Source organism: Coregonus clupeaformis, unplaced genomic scaffold (genome assembly GCF_020615455.1).
Source record: "Coregonus clupeaformis isolate EN_2021a unplaced genomic scaffold, ASM2061545v1 scaf0076, whole genome shotgun sequence".
Lineage (NCBI taxonomy): Eukaryota > Metazoa > Chordata > Actinopteri > Salmoniformes > Salmonidae > Coregonus > Coregonus clupeaformis.
Window position 1 is genome coordinate 179237 of NW_025533531.1, and position 23264 is coordinate 202500.

A 23264-nucleotide genomic window follows, 5' to 3' on the forward strand; every position below is an offset into this window, starting at 1 on the left:
GACAGAGAGGGGAGATGATGGAGAGGGGGGCAGGGAGGGGAGATGATGGAGAGGGGGACAGGGAGGGGAGATGATGGAGAGGAGGACAGAGAGGGGGAGATGATGGCAAGGCTGGCAGGGAGGGGAGATAAGTATAGATGGTAGGGAGGAAAGCAATGGGAAAGAGGGGGGTTTGGGAACTGTCAGACTGTCAGAGTCATGATAACTCATGATGTTATCTCACAAGTCTTCGAGAACTACTTCAGCTTCTCTTCTGGTCTATATAGTTAGATACATAACAAAAAATACATATTTCTGTCTCTAACTTTTATTGTGTAATTGCTGTTGATCTTGTCATCCATGGCTCCTTTAAAAATACACCTTGGTCCCAATGGGACTCTTTGCTAAAATAAATGTGGAGAAAAGAAATCACTGCTAAAATAAAGGTTAAATAGATAGACAGTTTCACTTCTGGTGTTGCGGTACAGTAACTATACTGTTAGTGAAAGGCTTGGAGACACTGAGATGACATGATGAGACAGTTATGAACAGAGAGAGATCCTGTCTTACCATCGTAGTCATTACGTACGCCTCTCAGATATGTAGGCATGGGTCCCAAAGGGCAGAGCTCTGGTCAAAAGTAGGGGGTGGGAGGGGTGAGGAGAGGGGTAGGGGAGGAGAGTGAGAGTGCGAGAGAGAGAGAGAGAGAGAGAGAGAGAGAGAGAGAGGAGAGAGAGAGAGAGAGAGAGAGAGCGAGAGAGAGAGAGATAGAGAGAGAGAGAGAGAGAGAGAGAGAGACAGAGAGAGAGAGAGAGAGAGAGAGAGAGAGAGAGAGAGAGAGAGAGAGAGAGAGAGAGAGAGAGAGAGAGAGAGAGAGAGAGAGAGAGAGAGAGAGAGAGAGAGAGAGAGAGAGAGAGAGAGAGAGAGAGAGAGAGAGAGAGAGAGAGAGAGAGAGAGTTAAACAAGGGATGGAAGGGAGTGGTGTGAAGAGAGTACTGTTATAAAACCTCCCACTCCTGTGTGCGCTCCCATTTCTCTTGTGCATTTTGGGGAAGAGTGTGTGACCTACTGTGGAGAGAGAGAGAGAGAGAGAGAGACTACCCAAGGATGAAGCCGGTGTTTGTGGCTGCTTTAGTGCTCTTTGCGCTCAGCTCTGTGGATAGAGTGGATTCTTCAGCCTACGACAAGATAGTAACACACAGTCGCATCCGGGCCAGACTCCAGGGGTAAGGACCATGCTGGGGACATGGGGACATGAAGACACAGAGAGATGGAGAGAGATGGGGGACATGGGGGCATGAAGCCACAGAGAGATGGAGACAGATAGGGGACATGGGGGCATGGAGACACAGAGAGATGGAGACAGATAGGGGACATGGGGGCATGGAGACACAGAGAGATGGAGACAGATAGGGGACATGGGGGCATGGAGACACAGAGAGATGGAGACAGATAGGGGACATGGGGCATGGAGACACAGAGAGATGGAGACAGATAGGGGACATGGGGCATGGAGACACAGAGAGATGGAGACAGATAGGGGACATTGGGTTACAAGGGACTGGATAGAAAGAGATGGGGACAGGGGGACAGAGAGATGGAGAGAGAGAGAGAGAGAGAGAGAGAGAGAGAGAGAGAGAGGGGACATGGAGAGATAGAAAAATAAAGATAAAGAGTGAGAGGACATAGAGGGACACAGACAGAAAGAAAGAAAGAAAGAAAGAAAGAAAGAAAGAAAGAAAGAAAGAAAGAAAGAAAGAAAGAAAGAAAGAAAGAAAGAAAGAAAGAAAGAAAGAAAGAAAGAAAGAAAGAAAGAAAGAAAGAAAGAAAGAAAGGATTAAGATGAGAGAGATAGTTGATTAATTGGGCAGTGTTGTGTTTGAATAATGAAATAATACACCAGATCACCTGTTGTGGTCATAGTCTGTTAGACAACTCAAAGGGATGTTCAGTGATATTAGATCATTTATATACTGTAGCACAAAGCTACACTAATTCATACAGCCTTCCTATTTCTAGAAAACAGTCTAGAGATGAAGGGCTGTAATCTTCATCGCTGAAGCGTTACAGATTGCGCACTTTTCATGTAAAGATGATTTCCAATTAAGCCGACATATGCAGCGTTTACCGTGAATGCAGTTTACACTAACGAGGGAACATTGCCTTTAATTTAAATCATGCTGTAACGCTGAACTTCAGAAGATTTTTAACTGTTCTTAAAACAATGTGATGTTTACCTCCAATACTTTATATTAAGAATATACTTTATTTATACTAAGAATACAGGTTATATATACTAAGAGTATACTTTATATATACTAAGAGTATTCTTTATATATACTAAGAGTATACTTAATATATATATATTTTTTTTACTTTATATATACTAAGAGTATACTTTATATATACAAAAAATATACTTTATATATACTAAGAGTATACTTTATATATACTAATAATATACTTTATATATACTAAGAGCATACTATACTCTATACTTTCTACTAAGAAACAGATGGCTAATAGTTACATTGAAGCAATTCGCAGGGATACGTATCTGCAGATGATTTAACAGAATTATGCAGTTTTATCCATCATTTGAAATCATTATATTATATTATATTATATTATATTATATTATATTATATTATATTATATTATATTATAGTGCTTATTAAACAGAGTATAATTGCACTAAAAACAAACTGTTTCATAAAGATATCAGGGGCATCGATGAAAACATTGATTCAGAACCATGCAGGAAAATTCAATACGGTTCCCCAGTGTCATTCACAATTGTTGAATGACGTCTGTCTACGGTATAAAATGTTTAAACTTTCCCCTGAATGCTAATTTATATATTCACCCTACTCCCTCCTCATACCTCTTCCCTACTCCCTCCTCATACCTCTTCCCCTCTTCCTACTCCCTACTCCCTCCTCACACCTCTTCCCCTCTTCCCTACTCCCTACTCCCTCCTCATACCTCTTCCCTACTCCCTCCTCACACCTCTTCCCCTCTTCCTACTCCCTACTCCCTCCTCACACCCCTTCCCCTCTCCCTACTCCCTACTCCCTCCTCAACCTCTTCCCTACTCCTCCTCACACCTCTTCCCCTCTTCCTACTCCCTACTCCCTCCTCACACCTCTTCCCTCTTCCCTCCTCACCCTCCCTCCCTCTCCCTCCTACCTCTTCCCTACTCCCTCCTCACACCTCTTCCCCTCTTCCTACTCCCTACTCCCTCCTCATACCTCTTCCCTACTCCCTCCTCACACCTCTTCCCCTCTTCCCTACTCCCTCCCCACACCTCTTCCCCTCCTCCCTACTCCCTCCTCACACCTCCTCCCTACTCCCTCCTCACACCTCTTCCCCTCTTCCCTACTCCCTCCTCACACCTCTTCCCCTCTTCCCTACTCCCCTCCTCACACCTCCTCCCTACTCCCTCCTCACACCTCTTCCCCTCCTCCCTACTCCCCCCTCACACCTTCTCCCTACTCCCTCCTCACACCTCTTCCCCTCTTCCCTACTCCCTCCTCACACCTCTTCCCTACTCCCTCCTCACACCTCTTCCCCTCTTCCCTACTCCCTCCTCACACCTCTTCCCCTCTTCCCTATTCCCTCCTCACACCTCTTCCCTACTCCCTCCTCACACCTCTTCCCCTCTTCCCCTACCCCCTGTCCCTCCTCAACTAATTACATTTTCTTCCTCTCCTTCCCTCCTCCATTTCTCCCCTTCATTCCTTCCTCTCCTTTCCCCCCTCCTTACTCCTGCCCCCTCCCTCTCCTTCCCCCTCTCTTCCCACCTCCCCCTCTCCCCCAGACCCAATGTGTGTGCCCTTCAGCAGGTGATGGAGACCAAGAAGAAGTACTTCAGTACATGTAGGAACTGGTACAAGGGAACCATCTGTGGGAAGAAGACGTAAGTCACCACCTCTTTAACCTCCTTAACTGTTTTTATGCACACACAAGCAAGCGCACACGCACACTCACACACACATAGGGTTGGGTATGTCACTTTCGAAATACAATCCGTTACAGTTACTAGTCACCTGTCCAGAATTTTAATCGGTAACGTAACTTTTGGTTTACCTAAACTCAGTAACGTAATCTGATTACTTTCAGTTACTTTTAGATTACTTTCCCTTATTGAAGGACTCCCCCATAGGAAGTTGCCGCAACTATTTTGTTGTAATTTCCTGTCCTAAAGAGGAAATGCACGTTTAGGTTCCACCGAAGAAGAAGGCTACTTATACATTACATTTACATTTTAGTCATTTAGCAGACGCTCTTATCCAGAGCGACTTACAGTTAGTGAGTGCATACATTATTTTTTGTATTTTTTTTTTCATGAATTGGATGTGGTAATTTCCATGTGGAGTTGATAAACATCAACAGATAGGGCACTGACAGCTGTCAGTGTAGCTAGCATGCTAACCTTATCTATATAGCTAGCATGCTAACCTTATCTATATAGCTAGCATGCTAACCTTATCTATATAGCTAGCATGCTAACCTTATCTATATAGCTAGCATGCTAACCTTATCTACAGTGGGGAGAACAAGTATTTGATACACTGCCGATTTTGCAGGTTTTCCTACTTACAAAGCATGTAGAGGTCTGTAATTGTTATCATAGGTACACTTCAACTGTAAGAGACGGAATCTAAAACAAAAATACAGAAAATCACATTGTATGATTTTTAAGTAATTCATTTGCATTTTATTGCATGACATAAGTATTTGATCACCTACCAACCAGTAAGAATTCTGGCTCTCACAGACCTGTTAGTTTTTCTTTAAGAAGCCCTCCTGTTCTCCACTCATTACCTGTATTAACTGCACCTGTTTGAACTCGTTACCTGTATAAAAGACACCTGTCCACACACTCAATCAAACAGACTCCAACCTCTCCACAATGGCCAAGACCAGAGAGCTGTGTAAGGACACCAGGGATACAATTGTAGACCTGCACAAGGCTGGGATGGGCTACAGGACAATAGGCAAGCAGCTTGGTGAGAAGGCAACAACTGTTGGCGCAATTATTAGAAAATGGAAGAAGTTCAAGATGATGGTCAATCACCCTCGGTCTGGGGCTCCATGCAAGATCTCACCTCGCGGGGCATCAATGATCATGAGGAAGGTGAGGGATCAGCCCAGAACTACACGGCAGGACCTGGTCAATGACCTGAAGAGAGCTGGGACCACAGTCTCAAAGAAAACCATTAGTAACACACTATGCCATCATGGATTAAAATCATGCAGCGCACGCAAGGTCCCCCTGCTCAAGCCAGCGCATGTCCAGGCATGTCCAGGCCCGTCTGAAGTTTGCCAATGACCATCTGGATGATCCAGAGGAGGAATGGGAGAAGGTCATGTGGTCTGATGAGACAAAAATAGAGCTTTTTGGTCTACACTCCACTCGCCGTGTTTGGAGAAAGAAGAAGGCTGAGTACAACCCCAAGAACACCATCCCAACCGTGAAGCATGGAGGTGGAAACATCCTTCTTTGGGGATGCTTTTCTGCAAAGGGGACAGGACGACTGCACCGTATTGAGGGGAGGATGGATGGGGCCATGTATCGTGGCTGGGTCTTCCAGCATGACAACGACCCGAAACACACAGCCAGGGCAACTAAGGAGTGTCTCCGTAAGAAGCATCTCAAGGTCCTGGAGTGGCCTAGCCAGTCTCCAGACCTGAACCCAATAGAAAATCTTTGGAGGGAGCTGAAAGTCCGTATTGCCTAGCGACAGCCCCGAAACCTGAAGGATCTGGAGAAGGTCTGTATGGAGGAGTGGGCCAAAATCCCTGCTGCAGTGTGTGCAAACCTGGTCAAGACCTACAGGAAACATATGATCTCTGTAATTGCAAACAATGGTTTCTGTACCAAATATTAAAGTTCTGCTTTTCTGATGTATCAAATACTTATGTCATGCAATAAAATGCAAATTAATTACTTAAAAATCATACAATGTGATTTTTGGGATTTTTGTTTTAGATTCCGTCTCTCACAGTTGAAGTGTACCTATGATAAAAATTACAGACCTCCACATGCTTTGTAAGTAGGAAAACCTGCAAAATTGGCAGTGTATCAAATACTTGTTCTCCCCACTGTATATAGCTAGCATGCTAACCTTATCTATATAGCTAGCATGCTAACCTTATCTATAAAGCTAGCATGCTAACCTTATCTATATAGCTAGAAGGCTAACCTTATCTATAAAGCTAGCATGCTAACCTTATCTATATAGCTAGAAGGCTAACCTTATCTATATAGCTAGCATGCTAACCTTATCTATATAGCTAGCTAATGTTATCTGTTGTTGCTGGGGCTTTTTAACTACACCAGCTCTACGGCTGGTTCTGGAGCTGGATTTGTCATAAGCATTAATTTAGGGAAATCTTCACCACAGATGGATAGGGGGAAACCAGATGGACAGGGGAAACCAGATGGATAGGGGAAACCAGATGGATAGGGGAAACCAGATGGATAGAGGAAACCAGATGGATAGGGGAAACCAGATGGATAGGGGAAACCAGATGGATAGAGGAAACCAGATGGATAGAGGAAACCAGATGGATAGGGGAAACCAGATGGATAGGGGAAACCAGATGGATAGAGGAAACCAGATGGATAGGGGAAACCAGATGGATAGGGGAAACCAGATGGATAGGGGAAACCAGATGGATAGGGGAAACCAGATGGATAGGGGAAACCAGATGGATAGAGGAAACCAGATGGATAGAGGAAACCAGATGGATAGGGGAAACCAGATGGATAGAGGAAACCAGATGGATAGAGGAAACCAGATGGACAGGGGAAAGCAGATGGATAGGGGAAACCAGATGGATAGGGGAAACCAGATGGATAGGGGAAACCAGATGGATAGAGGAAACCAGATGGATAGGGGAAACCAGATGGATAGGGGAAACCAGATGGATAGGGGAAACCAGATGGATAGAGGAAACCAGATGGATAGGGGAAACCAGATGGATAGGGGAAACCAGATGGATAGAGGAAACCAGATGGATAGAGGAAACCAGATGGATAGGGGAAACCAGATGGATAGGGGAAACCAGATGGATAGAGGAAACCAGATGGATAGGGGAAACCAGATGGATAGGGGAAACCAGATGGATAGAGGAAACCAGATGGATAGGGGAAACCAGATGGATAGGGGAAACCAGATGGATAGGGGAAACCAGATGGATAGGGGAAACCAGATGGATAGAGGAAACCAGATGGATAGAGGAAACCAGATGGATAGGGGAAACCAGATGGATAGAGGAAACCAGATGGATAGAGGAAACCAGATGGACAGGGGAAAGCAGATGGATAGGGGAAACCAGATGGATAGGGGAAACCAGATGGATAGGGGAAACCAGATGGATAGAGGAAACCAGATGGATAGGGGAAACCAGATGGATAGAGGAAACCAGATGGATAGAGGAAACCAGATGGACAGGGGAAAGCAGATGAATAGAGGAAACCAGATGAATAGAGGAAACCAGATGGATAGAGGAAACCAGATGGATAGAGGTAACCAGATGAATAGAGGAAACCAGATGGATAGGGGAAACCAGATGGATAGGGGAAACCAGATGGATAGGGGACACCAGATGGATAGGGGAAACCAGATGGATAGAGGAAACCAGATGAATAGAGGTAACCAGATGAATAGAGGAAACCAGATGGATAGGGGAAACCAGATGGATAGGGGACACCAGATGGATAGGGGAAACCAGATGGATAGAGGAAACCAGATGGATAGGGGAAACCAGATGGATCGGGGAAACCAGATGGACAGGGGAAACCAGATGGATAGGGGACACCAGATGGATAGGGGAAACTAGATGGATAGGGAAACCAGATGGATAGGGGAAACCAGATGGATAGGGGAAACCAGATGGACAGGGGAAACCAGATGGATAGGGGAAACCAGATGGATAGGGGACAACAGATGGATAGAGGAAACCAGATGGATAGGGGGAACCAGATGGATAGGGGAAACCAGATGGACAGGTGAAACCAGATGAATAGAGGACACCAGATGGATAGGGGACAACAGATGGACAGGGGAAACCAGATGGATAGGGGAAACCAGATGGATAGGGGACAACATATGGATAGGGGAAACCAGATGGACAGGGGAAACCAGATGGATAGGGGACAACATATGGATAGGGGAAACCAGATGGACAGGTGAAACCAGATTGATAGAGGAAACCAGATGGACAGGGGAAACAAGATGGATAGAGGACACCAGATGGACAGGGGAAACCAGATGGATAGAGGACACCAGATGGTAAGGGGAAACCAGATGGATAGGGGACACCAGATGGATAGGGGAAACTAGATGGATAGGGAAACCAGATGGATAGGGGAAACCAGATGGATAGGGGAAACCAGATGGACAGGGGAAACAGATGGATAGGGGAAACCAGATGGATAGGGGACACCAGATGGATAGGGGAAACCAGATGGATAGGAGAAACCAGATGGATAGGGGAAACCAGATGGATAGGGGAAACCAGATGGATAGGGGAAACCAGATGGATAGGGAAACCAGATGGATAGGGGAAACCAGATGGATAGGGGAAACCAGATGGATAGGGGACACCAGATGGATAGGGGACACCAGATGGATAGGGGAAACCAGATGGATAGGGGAAACCAGATGGATAGGGGACACCAGATGGATAGGGGACACCAGATGGATAGGGGAAACCAGATGGATAGAGGAAACCAGATGGATAGGGGAAACCAGATGGATCGGGGAAACCAGATGGACAGGGGAAACCAGATGGATAGGGGACACCAGATGGATAGGGGAAACTAGATGGATAGGGAAACCAGATGGATAGGGGAAACCAGATGGATAGGGGAAACCAGATGGACAGGGGAAACCAGATGGATAGGGGAAACCAGATGGATAGGGGACAACAGATGGATAGAGGAAACCAGATGGATAGGGGGAACCAGATGGATAGGGGAAACCAGATGGACAGGTGAAACCAGATGAATAGAGGACACCAGATGGATAGGGGACAACAGATGGACAGGGGAAACCAGATGGATAGGGGACAACAGATGGATATGGGAAACCAGATGGACAGGTGAAACCAGATGGATAGAGGAAACCAGATGGACAGGGGAAACAAGATGGATAGAGGAAAACAGATGGACAGGGGAAACCAGATGGATAGAGGACACCAGATGGACAGGGGAAACCAGATGGATAGGGGACACCTGATGGATAGGGGAAACTAGATGGATAGTGGAAACCAGATGGACAGGGGAAACCAGATGGATAGGGGAAACCAGATGGATAGGGGACAACAGATGGATAGAGGAAACCAGATGGATATGGGAAACCAGATGGATAGGGGAAACCAGATGGATAGGGAAACCAGATGGACAGGGGAAACCAGATGGATAGGGGAAACCAGATGGATAGGGGACACCAGATGGATAGAGGAAACCAGATTGATAGGGGAAACCAGATGGATAGGGGAAACCAGATGGATAGGGGAAACCAGATGGATAGGGGACACCAGCTGGATAGGGGAAACCAGATGGATAGGGGACACAAGATGGATAGGGGAAACCAGATGGATAGAAGAAACCAGATGGATAGGGGAAACCAAATGGATAGGGGAAACCAGATGGATAGGGAAACCAGATGGATAGGGGAAACCAGATGGATAGGGGAAACCAGATGGATAGGGGACACCAGATGGATAGGGGACACCAGATGGATAGGGGAAACCAGATGGATAGGGGAAACCAGATGGATAGGGGACACCAGATGGATAGGGGAAACCAGATGGATAGGGGAAACCAGATGGATAGGGGAAACCAGATGGATAGAGGAAAGCAGATGAATAGAGGAAACCAGATGAATAGAGGAAACCAGATGGATAGAGGAAACCAGATGAATAGAGGTAACCAGATGAATAGAGGAAACCAGATGGATAGGGGAAACCAGATGGATAGGGGACACCAGATGGATAGGGGAAACCAGATGGATAGAGGAAACCAGATGGATAGGGGGAACCAGATGGATCGGGGAAACCAGATGGACAGGGGAAACCAGATGGATAGGGGACACCAGATGGATAGGGGAAACTAGATGGATAGGGAAACCAGATGGATAGGGGAAACCAGATGGACAGGAAAAACCAGATGGATAGGGGAAACCAGATGGATAGGGGACAACAGATGGATAGAGGAAACCAGATGGATAGGGGGAACCAGATGGATAGGGGAAACCAGATGGACAGGTGAAACCAGATGAATAGAGGACACCAGATGGATAGGGGACAACAGATGGACAGGGGAAACCAGATGGATAGGGGAAACTAGATGGATAGGGGACAACATATGGATAGGGGAAACCAGATGGACAGGGGAAACCAGATGGATAGGGGACAACAGATGGATAGGGGAAACCAGATGGACAGGTGAAACCAGATGGATAGAGGAAACCAGATGGACAGGGGAAACAAGATGGATAGAGGACACCAGATGGACAGGGGAAACCAGATGGATGGAGGACACCAGATGGACAGGGGAAACCAGATGGATAGGGGACACCAGATGGATAGTGGAAACTAGATGGATAGGGAAACCAGATGGATAGGGGAAACCAGATGGATAGGGGAAACCAGATGGATAGGGGACAACAGATGGATAGAGGAAACCAGATGGATAGGGGGAACCAGATGGATAGGGGAAACCAGATGGATAGGTGAAACCATATTGATAGGGGACACCAGCTGGATAGGGGAAACCAGATGGATAGGGGACACCAGATGGATAGGGGAAACCAGATGGATAGGGGAAACCAGATGGATAGAGGAAACCAGATGGATAGAGGAAACCAGATGGATAGGGGAAACCAGATGGATAGGGGACACCAGATGGATAGGGGAAACCAGATGGATAGGGGAAACCAGATGAATAGGGGACACCAGCTGGATAGGGGAAACCAGATGGATTGGGGACACCAGATGGATAGGGGAAACCAGATGGATAGGGGAAACCAGATGGATAGAGGAAACCAGATGGATAGAGGAAACCAGATGGATAGGGGAAACCAGATGGATAGGGGACACCAGATGGATAGGGGAAACCAGATGGATAGGGGAAACCAGATGAATAGGGGAAACCAGATGGATAGGGGACACCAGATGGATAGGGGACACCAGATGGATAGGGGAAACCAGATGGATCGAGGAAACCAGATGGATAGAGGAAACCAGATGGATAGGGGACACCAGATGGATATGGGAAACCAGATGGATAGGGGAAACCAGATGGATAGGGGAAACCAGATGGACAGGGGAAACCAGATGGATAGGGGAAACCAGATGGATAGGGGACACCAGATGGATAGAGGAAACCAGATTGATAGGGGAAACCAGATGGATAGGGGAAAACAGATGGATAGGGGAAACCAGATGGATAGGGGACACCAGCTGGATAGGGGAAACCAGATGGATAGGGGACACCAGATGGATAGGGGAAACCAGATGGATAGGGGACACCAGATGGATAGGGGAAACCAGATGGATAGAGGAAACCAGATGGATAGAGGAAACCAGATGGATATAGGAAACCAGATGAATAGGGGAAACCAGATTGATAGGGGACACCAGATGGATAGGGGCCACCAGATGGATAGGGGACACCAGATGGATAGGGGAAACCAGATGGATAGGGGAAACCAGATGGATAGAGGAAACCAGATGGACAGGGGAAACCAGATGGATAGGGGAAACCAGATGGATAGGGGACAACAGATGGATAGGGGAAACCAGATGGACAGGGGAAACCAGATGGATAGGGGACAACAGATGGATAGGGGAAACCAGATGGACAGGTGAAACGAGATGGATAGAGGAAACCAGATGAATAGAGGAAACCAGATGGATAGGGGAAACCAGATGGATAGAGGAAACCAGATGGACAGGGGAAACCAGATGGATAGGGGAAACCAGATGGATAGGGGACAACAGATGGATAGGGGAAACCAGATGGACAGGGGAAACCAGATGGATAGGGGACAAAAGATGGATAGGGGAAACCAGATGGACAGGTGAAACCAGATGAATAGAGGACACCAGATGGATAGGGGACAACAGATGGACAGGGGAAACCAGATGGATAGGGGAAACCAGATGGATAGGGGACAACATATGGATAGGGGAAACCAGATGGACAGGGGAAACCAGATGGATAGGGGACAACAGATGGATAGGGGAAACCAGATGGACAGGTGAAACCAGATGGATAGAGGAAACCAGATGGACAGGGGAAACAAGATGGATAGAGGACACCAGATGGATAGAGGACACCAGATGGACAGGGGAAACCAGATGGATAGAGGACACCAGATGGACAGGGGAAACCAGATGGACAGGGGAAACCAGATGGATAGAGGAAACCAGATGGATAGGGGAAAACAGATGGACAGGGGAAACCAGATGGATAGGGGACAACAGATGGATATGGGAAACCAGATGGACAGGTGAAACCAGATGGATAGAGGAAACCAGATGGACAGGGGAAACAAGATGGATAGAGGAAAACAGATGGACAGGGGAAACCAGATGGATAGAGGACACCAGATGGACAGGGGAAACCAGATGGATAGGGGACACCTGATGGATAGGGGAAACTAGATGGATAGTGGAAACCAGATGGACAGGGGAAACCAGATGGATAGGGGAAACCAGATGGATAGGGGACAACAGATGGATAGAGGAAACCAGATGGATATGGGAAACCAGATGGATAGGGGAAACCAGATGGATAGGGGAAACCAGATGGACAGGGGAAACCAGATGGATAGGGGAAACCAGATGGATAGGGGACACCAGATGGATAGAGGAAACCAGATTGATAGGGGAAACCAGATGGATAGGGGAAACCAGATGGATAGGGGAAACCAGATGGATAGGGGACACCAGCTGGATAGGGGAAACCAGATGGATAGGGGACACAAGATGGATAGGGGAAACCAGATGGATAGAAGAAACCAGATGGATAGGGGAAACCAAATGGATAGGGGAAACCAGATGGATAGGGAAACCAGATGGATAGGGGAAACCAGATGGATAGGGGAAACCAGATGGATAGGGGACACCAGATGGATAGGGGACACCAGATGGATAGGGGAAACCAGATGGATAGGGGAAACCAGATGGATAGGGGACACCAGATGGATAGGGGAAACCAGATGGATAGGGGAAACCAGATGGATAGGGGAAACCAGATGGATAGAGGAAAGCAGATGAATAGAGGAAACCAGATGAATAGAGGAAACCAGATGGATAGAGGAAACCAGATGAATAGAGGTAACCAGATGAATAGAGGAAACCAGATGGATAGGGGAAACCAGATGGATAGGGGACACCAGATGGATAGGGGAAACCAGATGGATAGAGGAAACCAGATGGATAGGGGGAACCAGATGGATCGGGGAAACCAGATGGACAGGGGAAACCAGATGGATAGGGGACACCAGATGGATAGGGGAAACTAGATGGATAGGGAAACCAGATGGATAGGGGAAACCAGATGGACAGGAAAAACCAGATGGATAGGGAAACCAGATGGATAGGGGACAACAGATGGATAGAGGAAACCAGATGGATAGGGGGAACCAGATGGATAGGGGAAACCAGATGGACAGGTGAAACCAGATGAATAGAGGACACCAGATGGATAGGGGACAACAGATGGACAGGGGAAACCAGATGGATAGGGGAAACTAGATGGATAGGGGACAACATATGGATAGGGGAAACCAGATGGACAGGGGAAACCAGATGGATAGGGGACAACAGATGGATAGGGGAAACCAGATGGACAGGTGAAACCAGATGGATAGAGGAAACCAGATGGACAGGGGAAACAAGATGGATAGAGGACACCAGATGGACAGGGGAAACCAGATGGATGGAGGACACCAGATGGACAGGGGAAACCAGATGGATAGGGGACACCAGATGGATAGTGGAAACTAGATGGATAGGGAAACCAGATGGATAGGGGAAACCAGATGGATAGGGGAAACCAGATGGATAGGGGACAACAGATGGATAGAGGAAACCAGATGGATAGGGGGAACCAGATGGATAGGGGAAACCAGATGGATAGGTGAAACCATATTGATAGGGGACACCAGCTGGATAGGGGAAACCAGATGGATAGGGGACACCAGATGGATAGGGGAAACCAGATGGATAGGGGAAACCAGATGGATAGAGGAAACCAGATGGATAGAGGAAACCAGATGGATAGGGGAAACCAGATGGATAGGGGACACCAGATGGATAGGGGAAACCAGATGGATAGGGGAAACCAGATGAATAGGGGACACCAGCTGGATAGGGGAAACCAGATGGATTGGGGACACCAGATGGATAGGGGAAACCAGATGGATAGAGGAAACCAGATGGACAGGGGAAACCAGATGGATAGTGGAAACCAGATGGATAGGGGAAAACAGATGGACAGGGGAAACCAGATGGATAAGGGAAACCAGATGGATAGGGGACACCAGATGGATAGGGGAAAGCAGATGGATAGGGGAAACCAGATGGATAGGGGAAACCAGATGGATAGGGGAAACCAGATGGATAGAGGAAACCAGATGGATAGGGGAAACCAGATGGACAGGGGTAACCAGATGGATAGAGGAAACCAGATGGATAGGGGAAACCAGATGGATAGAGGAAACCAGATGGACAGGGGAAACCAGATGGATAGGGGAAACCAGATGGATAGGGGACAACAGATGGATAGGGGGAACCAGATGGACAGGGGAAACCAGATGGATAGGGGACAACAGATGGATAGGGGAAACCAGATGGACAGGTGAAACCAGATGAATAGAGGACACCAGATGGATAGGGGACAACAGATGGACAGGGGAAACCAGATGGATAGGGGAAACCAGATGGATAGGGGACAACATATGGATAGGGGAAACCAGATGGACAGGGGAAACCAGATGGATAGGGGACAACAGATGGATAGGGGAAACCAGATGGACAGGTGAAACCAGATGGATAGAGGAAACCAGATGGACAGGGGAAACAAGATGGATAGAGGACACCAGATGGATAGAGGACACCAGATGGACAGGGGAAACCAGATGGATAGAGGACACCAGATGGACAGGGGAAACCAGATGGACAGGGGAAACCAGATGGATAGAGGAAACCAGATGGATAGAGGAAACCAGATGGACAGGGGAAACCAGATGGATAGTGGAAACCAGATGGATAGGGGAAAACAGATGGACAGGGGAAACCAGATGGATAAGGGAAACCAGATGGATAGGGGACACCAGATGGATAGGGGAAAGCAGATGGATAGGGGAAACCAGATGGATAGGGGAAACCAGATGGATAGGGGAAACCAGATGGATAGAGGAAACCAGATGGATAGGGGAAACCAGATGGACAGGGGAATCCAGATGGATAGGGGACACCAGATGGACAGGGGAAACCAGATGGATAGGGGAAACCAGATGGATAGGGGAAACCAGATGGACAGGGGAAACCAGATGGACAGGGGAAACCAGATGGACAGTGGAAACCAGATTGAAAAACACTTGTGGTTTCTAGCTAAAGTTACAGTACACCAGTCAAAGCAGTGTGTAGTGAAGCAAAACTTTAGTGGTCAAAACCATTCATCTCAGGGTGACGGGGGGAGCGGGTTAGTGGTCAAAACCATTCATCTCAGGGTGACGGGGGGAGCGGGTTAGTGGTCAAAACCATTCATCTTAGGGTGACGGGGGGAGCGGGTTAGTGGTCAAAACCATTCATCTTAGGGTGACGGGGGGAGCGGGTTAGTGGTCAAAACCATTTGCAAAATGGGTTTGCAAAATGTCATATCATGAAATTATACAATTTATAAATTGGTCAGATATATATACAGTACCAGTCAAAAGTTTTAGAACACCTACTCATTCACGGGTTTTTCTTTTTTTGTACTATTCTACATTGTAGAATAATAGTGAAGACATCAAAACAATGAAATAACACATATGGAATTATGTAGTAACCAAAAAAGTGTTAAAAAAATCAAAATATATTTTATATTTGAGATTCTTCAAATAGCCACCCTTTGCCTTGATTAAATTTTTTGCACATGCTTGGCATTTTCTCAACCAGCTTCACCTGGAATGCTTTTCCAACAGTCTTGGTCCGACTCATCTCAATTTGGTTGAGGTCGGGGATTGTGGAGGCCAGGTCATCTGATGCAGCACTCCATCACTCTCCTTCTTGGTAAAATAGCCCTTACACAGCCTGGAGGTGTGTTGGGTCATTGTCCTGTTGAACAACAAATGATAGTCCCACTAAGCCCAAACCAGATGGGATGGCATATCGCTGCAGAATGCTGTGGTAGCCATGCTGGTTAATTGTGCCTTGAATTCTAAATAAATCACAGACAGTGTCTTCAGCAAAGCACCCCCACACCATAACACCTTCTCCTCCGTGCTTTACGGTGGGAAATACACATGCAGAGATCATCCTTTCACCCACACCCACAGACCAGTTCCGTCTCTTACCTCTAGTTAGCGTCTGGTCTATTAGCGATGTTACCAAACACAGACTAGTTCTGTCTCTTGCCTGTGGTTAGTGTCTGGTCTGTTAGTGATTTTACCAAACACAGACCAGTTCTGTTACCTCTAGTTAGTGTCTGGTCTGTAAGCGATGTTACCAAACACAGACCAGTTCTGTCTCTTACCTCTAGTTAGCGTCTGGTCTATTAGCGATGTTACCAAACACAGACCAGTTCTGTCTCTTACCTCTAGTTAGCGTCTGGTCTGTTAGCAATGTTACCAAACACAGACCAGTTCTGTCTCTTCCCTGTGGTTAGTGTCTGGTCTGTTAGTGATTTTACCAAACACAGACCAGTTCTGTTACCTCTAGTTAGCTTCTGGTCTATTAGCGATGTTTACATTTTACATTTTAGTCATTTAGCAGACACTCTTATCCAGAGCGACTCACAGTTAGTGAGTGCATACATTATTCTTTTTTATATATTTTTATATTTTTCATACTGGCCTCCCGTGGGTATCGAACCCACAACCCTGGCGTTGCAAACGCCATGCTCTACCAACTGAGCTACATCCCTGCCGGCCATTCCCTCCCCTACCCTGGACGACGCTGGGCCAATTGTGCGCCGCCCCATGGGTCTCCCGGTCGCGGCCGGCTACGACAGAGCCTGGTGTTACCAAACACAGACCAGTTCTTTTTTTTCTAGTTAGCGTCTGGTCTATTAGCAATGTTGCCAAAAACAGACCAGTTCTGTCTCTTACCTCTAGTTAGCGTCTGGTCTATTAGCAATGTTACCAAACACAGACCAGTTCTGTCTCTTGCCTGTGGTTAGTGTCTGGTCTGTTAGTGATTTTACCAAACACAGACCAGTTCTCTTACCTCTAGTTAGTGTCTGGTCTATTAGCAATGTTACCAAACACAGACCAGTTCTGTCTCTTACCTCTAGTTAGCGTCTGGTCTGTTAGCGATGTTACCAAACACAGGCCAGTTCTGTCTCTTACCTCTAGTTAGCGTCTGGTCTATTAGCAATGTTACCAAACACAGACCAGTTCTGTCTCTTACCTCTAGTTAGCGTCTGGTCTGTTAGCAATGTTGCCAAACACAGACCAGTTCTCTTACCTCTAGTTAGTGTCTGGTCTGTAAGCGATGATACCAAACACAGATCAGTTCTGTCTCTTATCTCTAGTTAGCGTCCGGTCTATTAGCGATGTTACCAAACACAGACCAGTTCTGTCTCTTACCTCTAGTTAGCGTCTGGTCTGTTAGCGATGTTACCAAACACAGACCAGTTCTGTCTCTTACCTCTAGTTAGCATCTGGTCTGTTAGCAATGTTGCCAAACACAGACCAGTTCTCTTACCTCTAGTTAGCGTCTGGTCTATTAGCGATGTTACCAAACACAGACCAGTTCTGTCTCTTACCTCTAGTTAGCGTCTGGTCTATTAGCGATGTTACCAAACACAGACCAGTTCTGTCTCTTACCTCTAGTTAGCGTCTGGTCTATTAGCGATGTTACCAAACACAGACCAGTTCTGTCTCTTACCTCTAGTTAGCGTCTGGTCTATTAGCGATGTTACCAAACACAGACCAGTTCTGTCTCTTACCTCTAGTTAGCGTCTGGTCTGTTAGCAATGTTACCAAACACAGACCAGTTCTGTCTCTTACCTCTAGTTAGCGTCTGGTCTGTAAGCGATGTTACCAAACACAGACCAGTTCTGTCTCTTACCTCTAGTTAGCGTCTGGTCTATTAGCGATGTTACCAAACACAGACCAGTTCTGTCTCTTACCTCTAGTTAGCGTCTGGTCTGTTAGCGATGTTACCAAACACAGACCAGTTCTCTTACCTCTAGTTAGCGTCTGGTCTATTAGCGATGTTACCAAACACAGACCAGTTCTCTTACCTCTAGTTAGCGTCTGGTCTATTAGCGATGTTACCAAACACAGACCAGTTCTGTCTCTTACCTCTAGTTAGCGTCTGGTCTATTAGCGATGTTACCAAACACAGACCAGTTCTCTTACCTCTAGTTAGCGTCTGGTCTATTAGCAATGTTACCAAACACAGACCAGTTCTGTCTCTTACCTCTAGTTAGCGTCTGGTCTATTAGCGATGTTACCAAACACAGACCAGTTCTGTCTCTTACCTCTAGTTAGCTTTATGTCTAGCCTCAGGGGAGGCTTTCGCTCATGTTGTGACAAAGTGAAACTTTTACATTTACGTCATTTAGCAGACGCTCTTATCCAGAGCGACTTACACCTTATAGCCAGTGGGATAACCACTTCTCCTGTCCTGTTCTTTCTTCTCAACGTCTCCTCTCCTGCTCTGTCCTGTCCTGTCCTCTCCACGTCTCCTCTCCTGCTCTGTCCTCTCCTCACCACGTCTCCTCTCCTGTCCTCTCTTCTCCACGTCTCCTCTCCTGCTCTGTCCTGTCCTCTCCTCACCACGTCTCCTGTCCTGTCCTCTCTTCTCCACGTCTCCTCTCCTCTCCACGTCTCCTCTCCTGCTCTGTCCTCTCCTCTCCACAGCTCCTGTCCTCTCCTCTCCACGTCTCCTGTCCTCTCTTCTCCACGTCTCCTCTCCTGCTCTGTCCTGTCCTCTCCTCTCCACGTCTCCTGTCCTCTCTTCTCCATGTCTCCTCTCCTGCTCTGTCCTCTCCACGTCTCCTGTCCTGTCCTCTCTTCTCCACGTCTCCTCTCCTGCTAAGTCCTGTCCTCTCCTCTCCACGTCTCCTGTCCTGTCCTCTCTTCTCCACATTTCCTCTCCTGCCCTCTCCACGTCTCCTGTCCTGTCCTCTCTTCTCCACGTCTCCTCTCCTGCTCTGTCCTCTCCTCTCCACGTCTCCTGTCCTCTCTTCTCCACGTCTCCTCTCCTGCTCTGTCCTCTCCTCTCCACGTCTCCTGTCCTGTCCTCTCCACGTCTCCTGTCCTGTCCTCTCTTCTCCACGTCTCCTCTCCTGCTCTGTCCTGTCCTCGTCTCCTGACCTGTCCTCTCTTGCTCTGTCCTCTCCACGTCTCCTGTCCTGTCCTCTCCACGTCTCCTGTCCTGTCCTCTCTTCTCCACGTCTCCTCTCCTGTCCTGTCCTCTCTTCTCTATGTCTCCTGTCCTCTCTTCTCCACGTCTCCTCTCCTGCTCTGTCCTCTCCTCTCCACGTCTCCTGTCCTGTCCTCTCTTCTCCACGTCTCCTCTCCTGCTCTGTCCTGTCCTCGTCTCCTGTCCTGTCCTCTCTTCTCCATGTCTCCTCTCTTGCTCTGTCCTCTCTTCTCCACGTCTCCTGCCCTGTCCTCTCTTCTCCACATTTTCTCTCCTGCTCTGTCCTCTCCACGTCTCCTGTCCTGTCCTCTCTTCTCCACGTTTCCTCTCCTGCTCTGTCCTGTCCTCTCCTCTCCACATCTCCTGTCCTCTCTTCTCTACGTCTCCTCTCCTGCTCTGTCCTGTCCTCTCCACGTCTCCTGTCCACTCTTCTCTTCGTCTCCTCTCCTGCTCTGTCCTGTCCATGTCTCATGTCCTGTACACTCTTCTCCACATCTCCTCTCCTGCTCTGTCCTGTCCTCTCCACGTCTCCTGTCCTGTCCTCTCTACGTCTCCTCTCCTGCTTTGTCCTGTCCTCTCCTCGTCTCCTGTCCTGTCCTCTCTTCTCCACGTCTCCTCTCCTGCTCTGTCCTGTCCTCTCCTCTCCACGTCTCCTGTCCTGTCCTCTCTTCTCCATGTCTCCTCTCCTGCTCTGTCCTGTCCTCTCCACGTCTCCTGTCCTGCTCTGTCCTCTCCTGCTCTGTCCTGTCCTCGTCTCCTGTCCTCTCTTCTCCATGTCTCCTCTCTTGCTCTGTCCTCTACATCCCCTCTGTCCTGTCCTCTCCTCTCCTGTCCTCTCTTCTCCACATTTCCTCTACTGCTCTGTCCTGTCCTCGTCTCCTGTCCTGTCCTCTCTTCTCCACGTCTCCTCTCCTGCTCTGTTCTGTCCTCTCCTCTACACATCTCTTCTCCTCTACACACACTCTATGGGGCGGTGTTCTACATTTACATTTTAGTCATTTAGCAGACACTCTTATCCAGAGCGACTTACATTTGGTGAGTGCATACACTTTCATTCTGGCCCCCTGTGGGAATCGAACCCACAACCCTGGCGTTGCACCCGTCATGCTCTACCAACTGAGCTACAGGGGGCTCCATTGAAAGTGCATTTTATAAAGTTGAGGTCTAGCTCAGGCCTAACCCTAACACTTAATCTTCATTCAGGACTAGTTCAGGACTAACCCTAACACTTAATCTTCATTCAGGACTAGTTCAGGACTAACCCTTAATCTTAGTTCAGGACTAGTTCAGGACTAACCCTTAATCTTCATTCAGGACTAGTTCAGGACTAACCCTTAAACTTAGTTCAGGACTAGTTCAGGACTAACCTTTAAACTTAGTTCAGGACTAGTTCAGGACTAACCCTAACCCTTAATCTTCATTCAGGACTAGTTCAGGACTAACCCTTAAACTTAGTTCAGGAATAGTTCAAGACTAACCCTTCATCTTTGTCTCGGTAACCAACCGTATAAGCCTCAGCTGTTTGTACTATTATAATAACCATGCCAACCCTCCAGTCAGCTCTCATATCTGTAGAACCTAGCAGGGGTATTCAACTCTTACCCTAGTCTTAGAGCAGGGGGTATTCAACTCTTACCCTAGTCCTAGAGCAGGGGTATTCAACTCTTACCCTAGTCTTAGAGCAGGGGTATTCAACTCTTTCCCTAGTCCTGGAGCAGGGGTATTCAACTCTTACCCTAGTCTTAGAGCAGGGGGTATTCAACTCTTACCCTAGTCTTAGAGCAGGGGTATTCAACTTTTACCCTAGTCTTAGAGCAGGGGTATTCAACTCTTACCCTAGTCTTAGAGCAGGGGGTATTCAACTCTTACCCTAGTCTTAGAGCAGGGGTATTCAACTCTTACCCTAGTCCTGGAGCAGGGGTATTCAACTATTACCCTAGTCCTGGAGCAGGGGTATTCAACTCTTACCCTAGTCCTGGAGCAGGGGTATTCAACTCTTCCCCTAGTCTTAGAGCAGGGGGTATTCAACTCTTCCCCTAGTCTTAGAGCAGGGGTATTCAACTCTTACCCTAGTCCTAGAGCAGGGGTATTCAACTCTTACCCTAGTCCTGGAGCAGGGGTATTCAACTCTTACCCTAGTCTTAGAGCAGGGGTATTCAACTCTTACCCTAGTCTTAGAGCAGGGGTATTCAACTCTTACCCTAGTCCTGGAGCAGGGGTATTCAACTCTTACCCTAGTCTTAGAGCAGGGGTATTCAACTCTTACCATAGCCCTGGAGCAGGGGTATTCAACTCTTACCCTAGTCTTAGAGCAGGGGTATTCAACTCTTACCCTAGTCCTGGAGCAGGGGTATTCAACTCTTACCCTAGTCTTAGAGCAGGGGTATTCAACTCTTACCCTAGTCCTGGAGCAGGGGGTATTCAACTCTTACCTTAGTCTTAGAGCAGGGGTATTCAACTCTTACCCTAGTCTTAGAGCAGGGGTATTCAACTCTTTAAAAAAAGGGTCCAAAAGGATTATTTGGCTGTCCCAATAGGATAAGCCTTTTTGGGTTCCATGTAGAACCCTTCTTGGGTTCCATGTAGAACCCTTTTTGGGTTCCATGTAGAACCCTCTGGGGAAAGGGTTTGACATGGAACCCATTAGGGTTCTACCTGGAAATAAAGGGGCTCTAACTGGAAACAAAAAGGGTTCTTCAAAAGGTTATTCTAAGCGGACAACCGAAGACCCCTTTTAGGTTCTTGATAGCACATTTTTTTCTAAGATTTTGTAGATGATTACAAGATGCATTGTGATCTGATTGTGATCAGGATGAAGGATGTTAGAGACAGGTATAAACAGGGCTTCATAAAGCCTATTTAGGATGCAATTTGGACACAGCCACAGAGAACCATGGTCTTTGGCTCCATGTAGTGGTACTGTCTGGTCCTGACAGAGTTAGCATGACTGTTGTAAGTAACAGCAAACTTTCCGGGACATAGACATGTCTTATATGTGCAGAAAGCTTACATTCTTGTTAATCTAACTGCACTGTCCAATGTAGAGTAGCTATTACAGTGAAAAACAAACATGCTATTGTTTGAGGAGCGTGTACAACAACAAAAAACGTATCACAGCAACTGGTTTGATACATTCACCTCTGAAGAAAAATAATGTACTTACATTCAATAATCTTGCTCTGATTTGTAATCTTAATAGTCCCAGAGATAAAATGTAGAATAGTTTTGTTTGATAAAATCAATTTTTTATACTCAAATGTAGGAACTGGGTTCTACAGTTTGAACCCCTGCTGTCTCTGGCTCCACACCCACCCCGCCCGGCCATCTAGATGTGTGAAAGTTAGTGCATAAGCTAATGATCCATCATGTATGACATTCCTGGGAGTGTGTAAACTTACATTTTGAATTACCATATAATTTTTGTATGTTCTCTATAGTTATACAGTGAGGGGAAAATGTGTTTGATCCCCTGCTGATTTTGTAAGTTTGCCCACTGACAAAGAAATGATCAGTCTATAATTTTAATGGTAGGTTTATTTGAACAGTGAGAGACAGAATAACAACAACAAAAATCCAGAAAAACGCATGTCAAAAATGTTATAAATTGATTTGCATTTTAATGAGGGAATTTAATGAGGGAATCCCCTCCCCCTCACTCCTCTCTCCCTTCTCCCGTCTCT

At 47.0% G+C, this 23264-nt stretch overlaps 1 protein-coding gene across 2 annotated transcripts in view; it reads left to right on the forward strand.

The window, feature by feature from the left end:
* Positions 1 to 1034: 1034 nt before the first annotated feature.
* LOC121555406 (periostin) overlaps positions 1035 to 23264 on the forward strand; it is a 103885-nt gene continuing 81655 nt past the window's right edge. For both annotated transcript variants that reach the window (XM_041869235.2, XM_041869236.2), the window contains exons 1-2: positions 1035 to 1205; positions 3800 to 3898. In XM_041869235.2, coding sequence (XP_041725169.2) covers positions 1087 to 1205; positions 3800 to 3898 — 218 coding nt within the window. In that variant the 5' untranslated portion in view covers positions 1035 to 1086. The remainder of the gene's footprint in view (positions 1206 to 3799; positions 3899 to 23264) is intronic.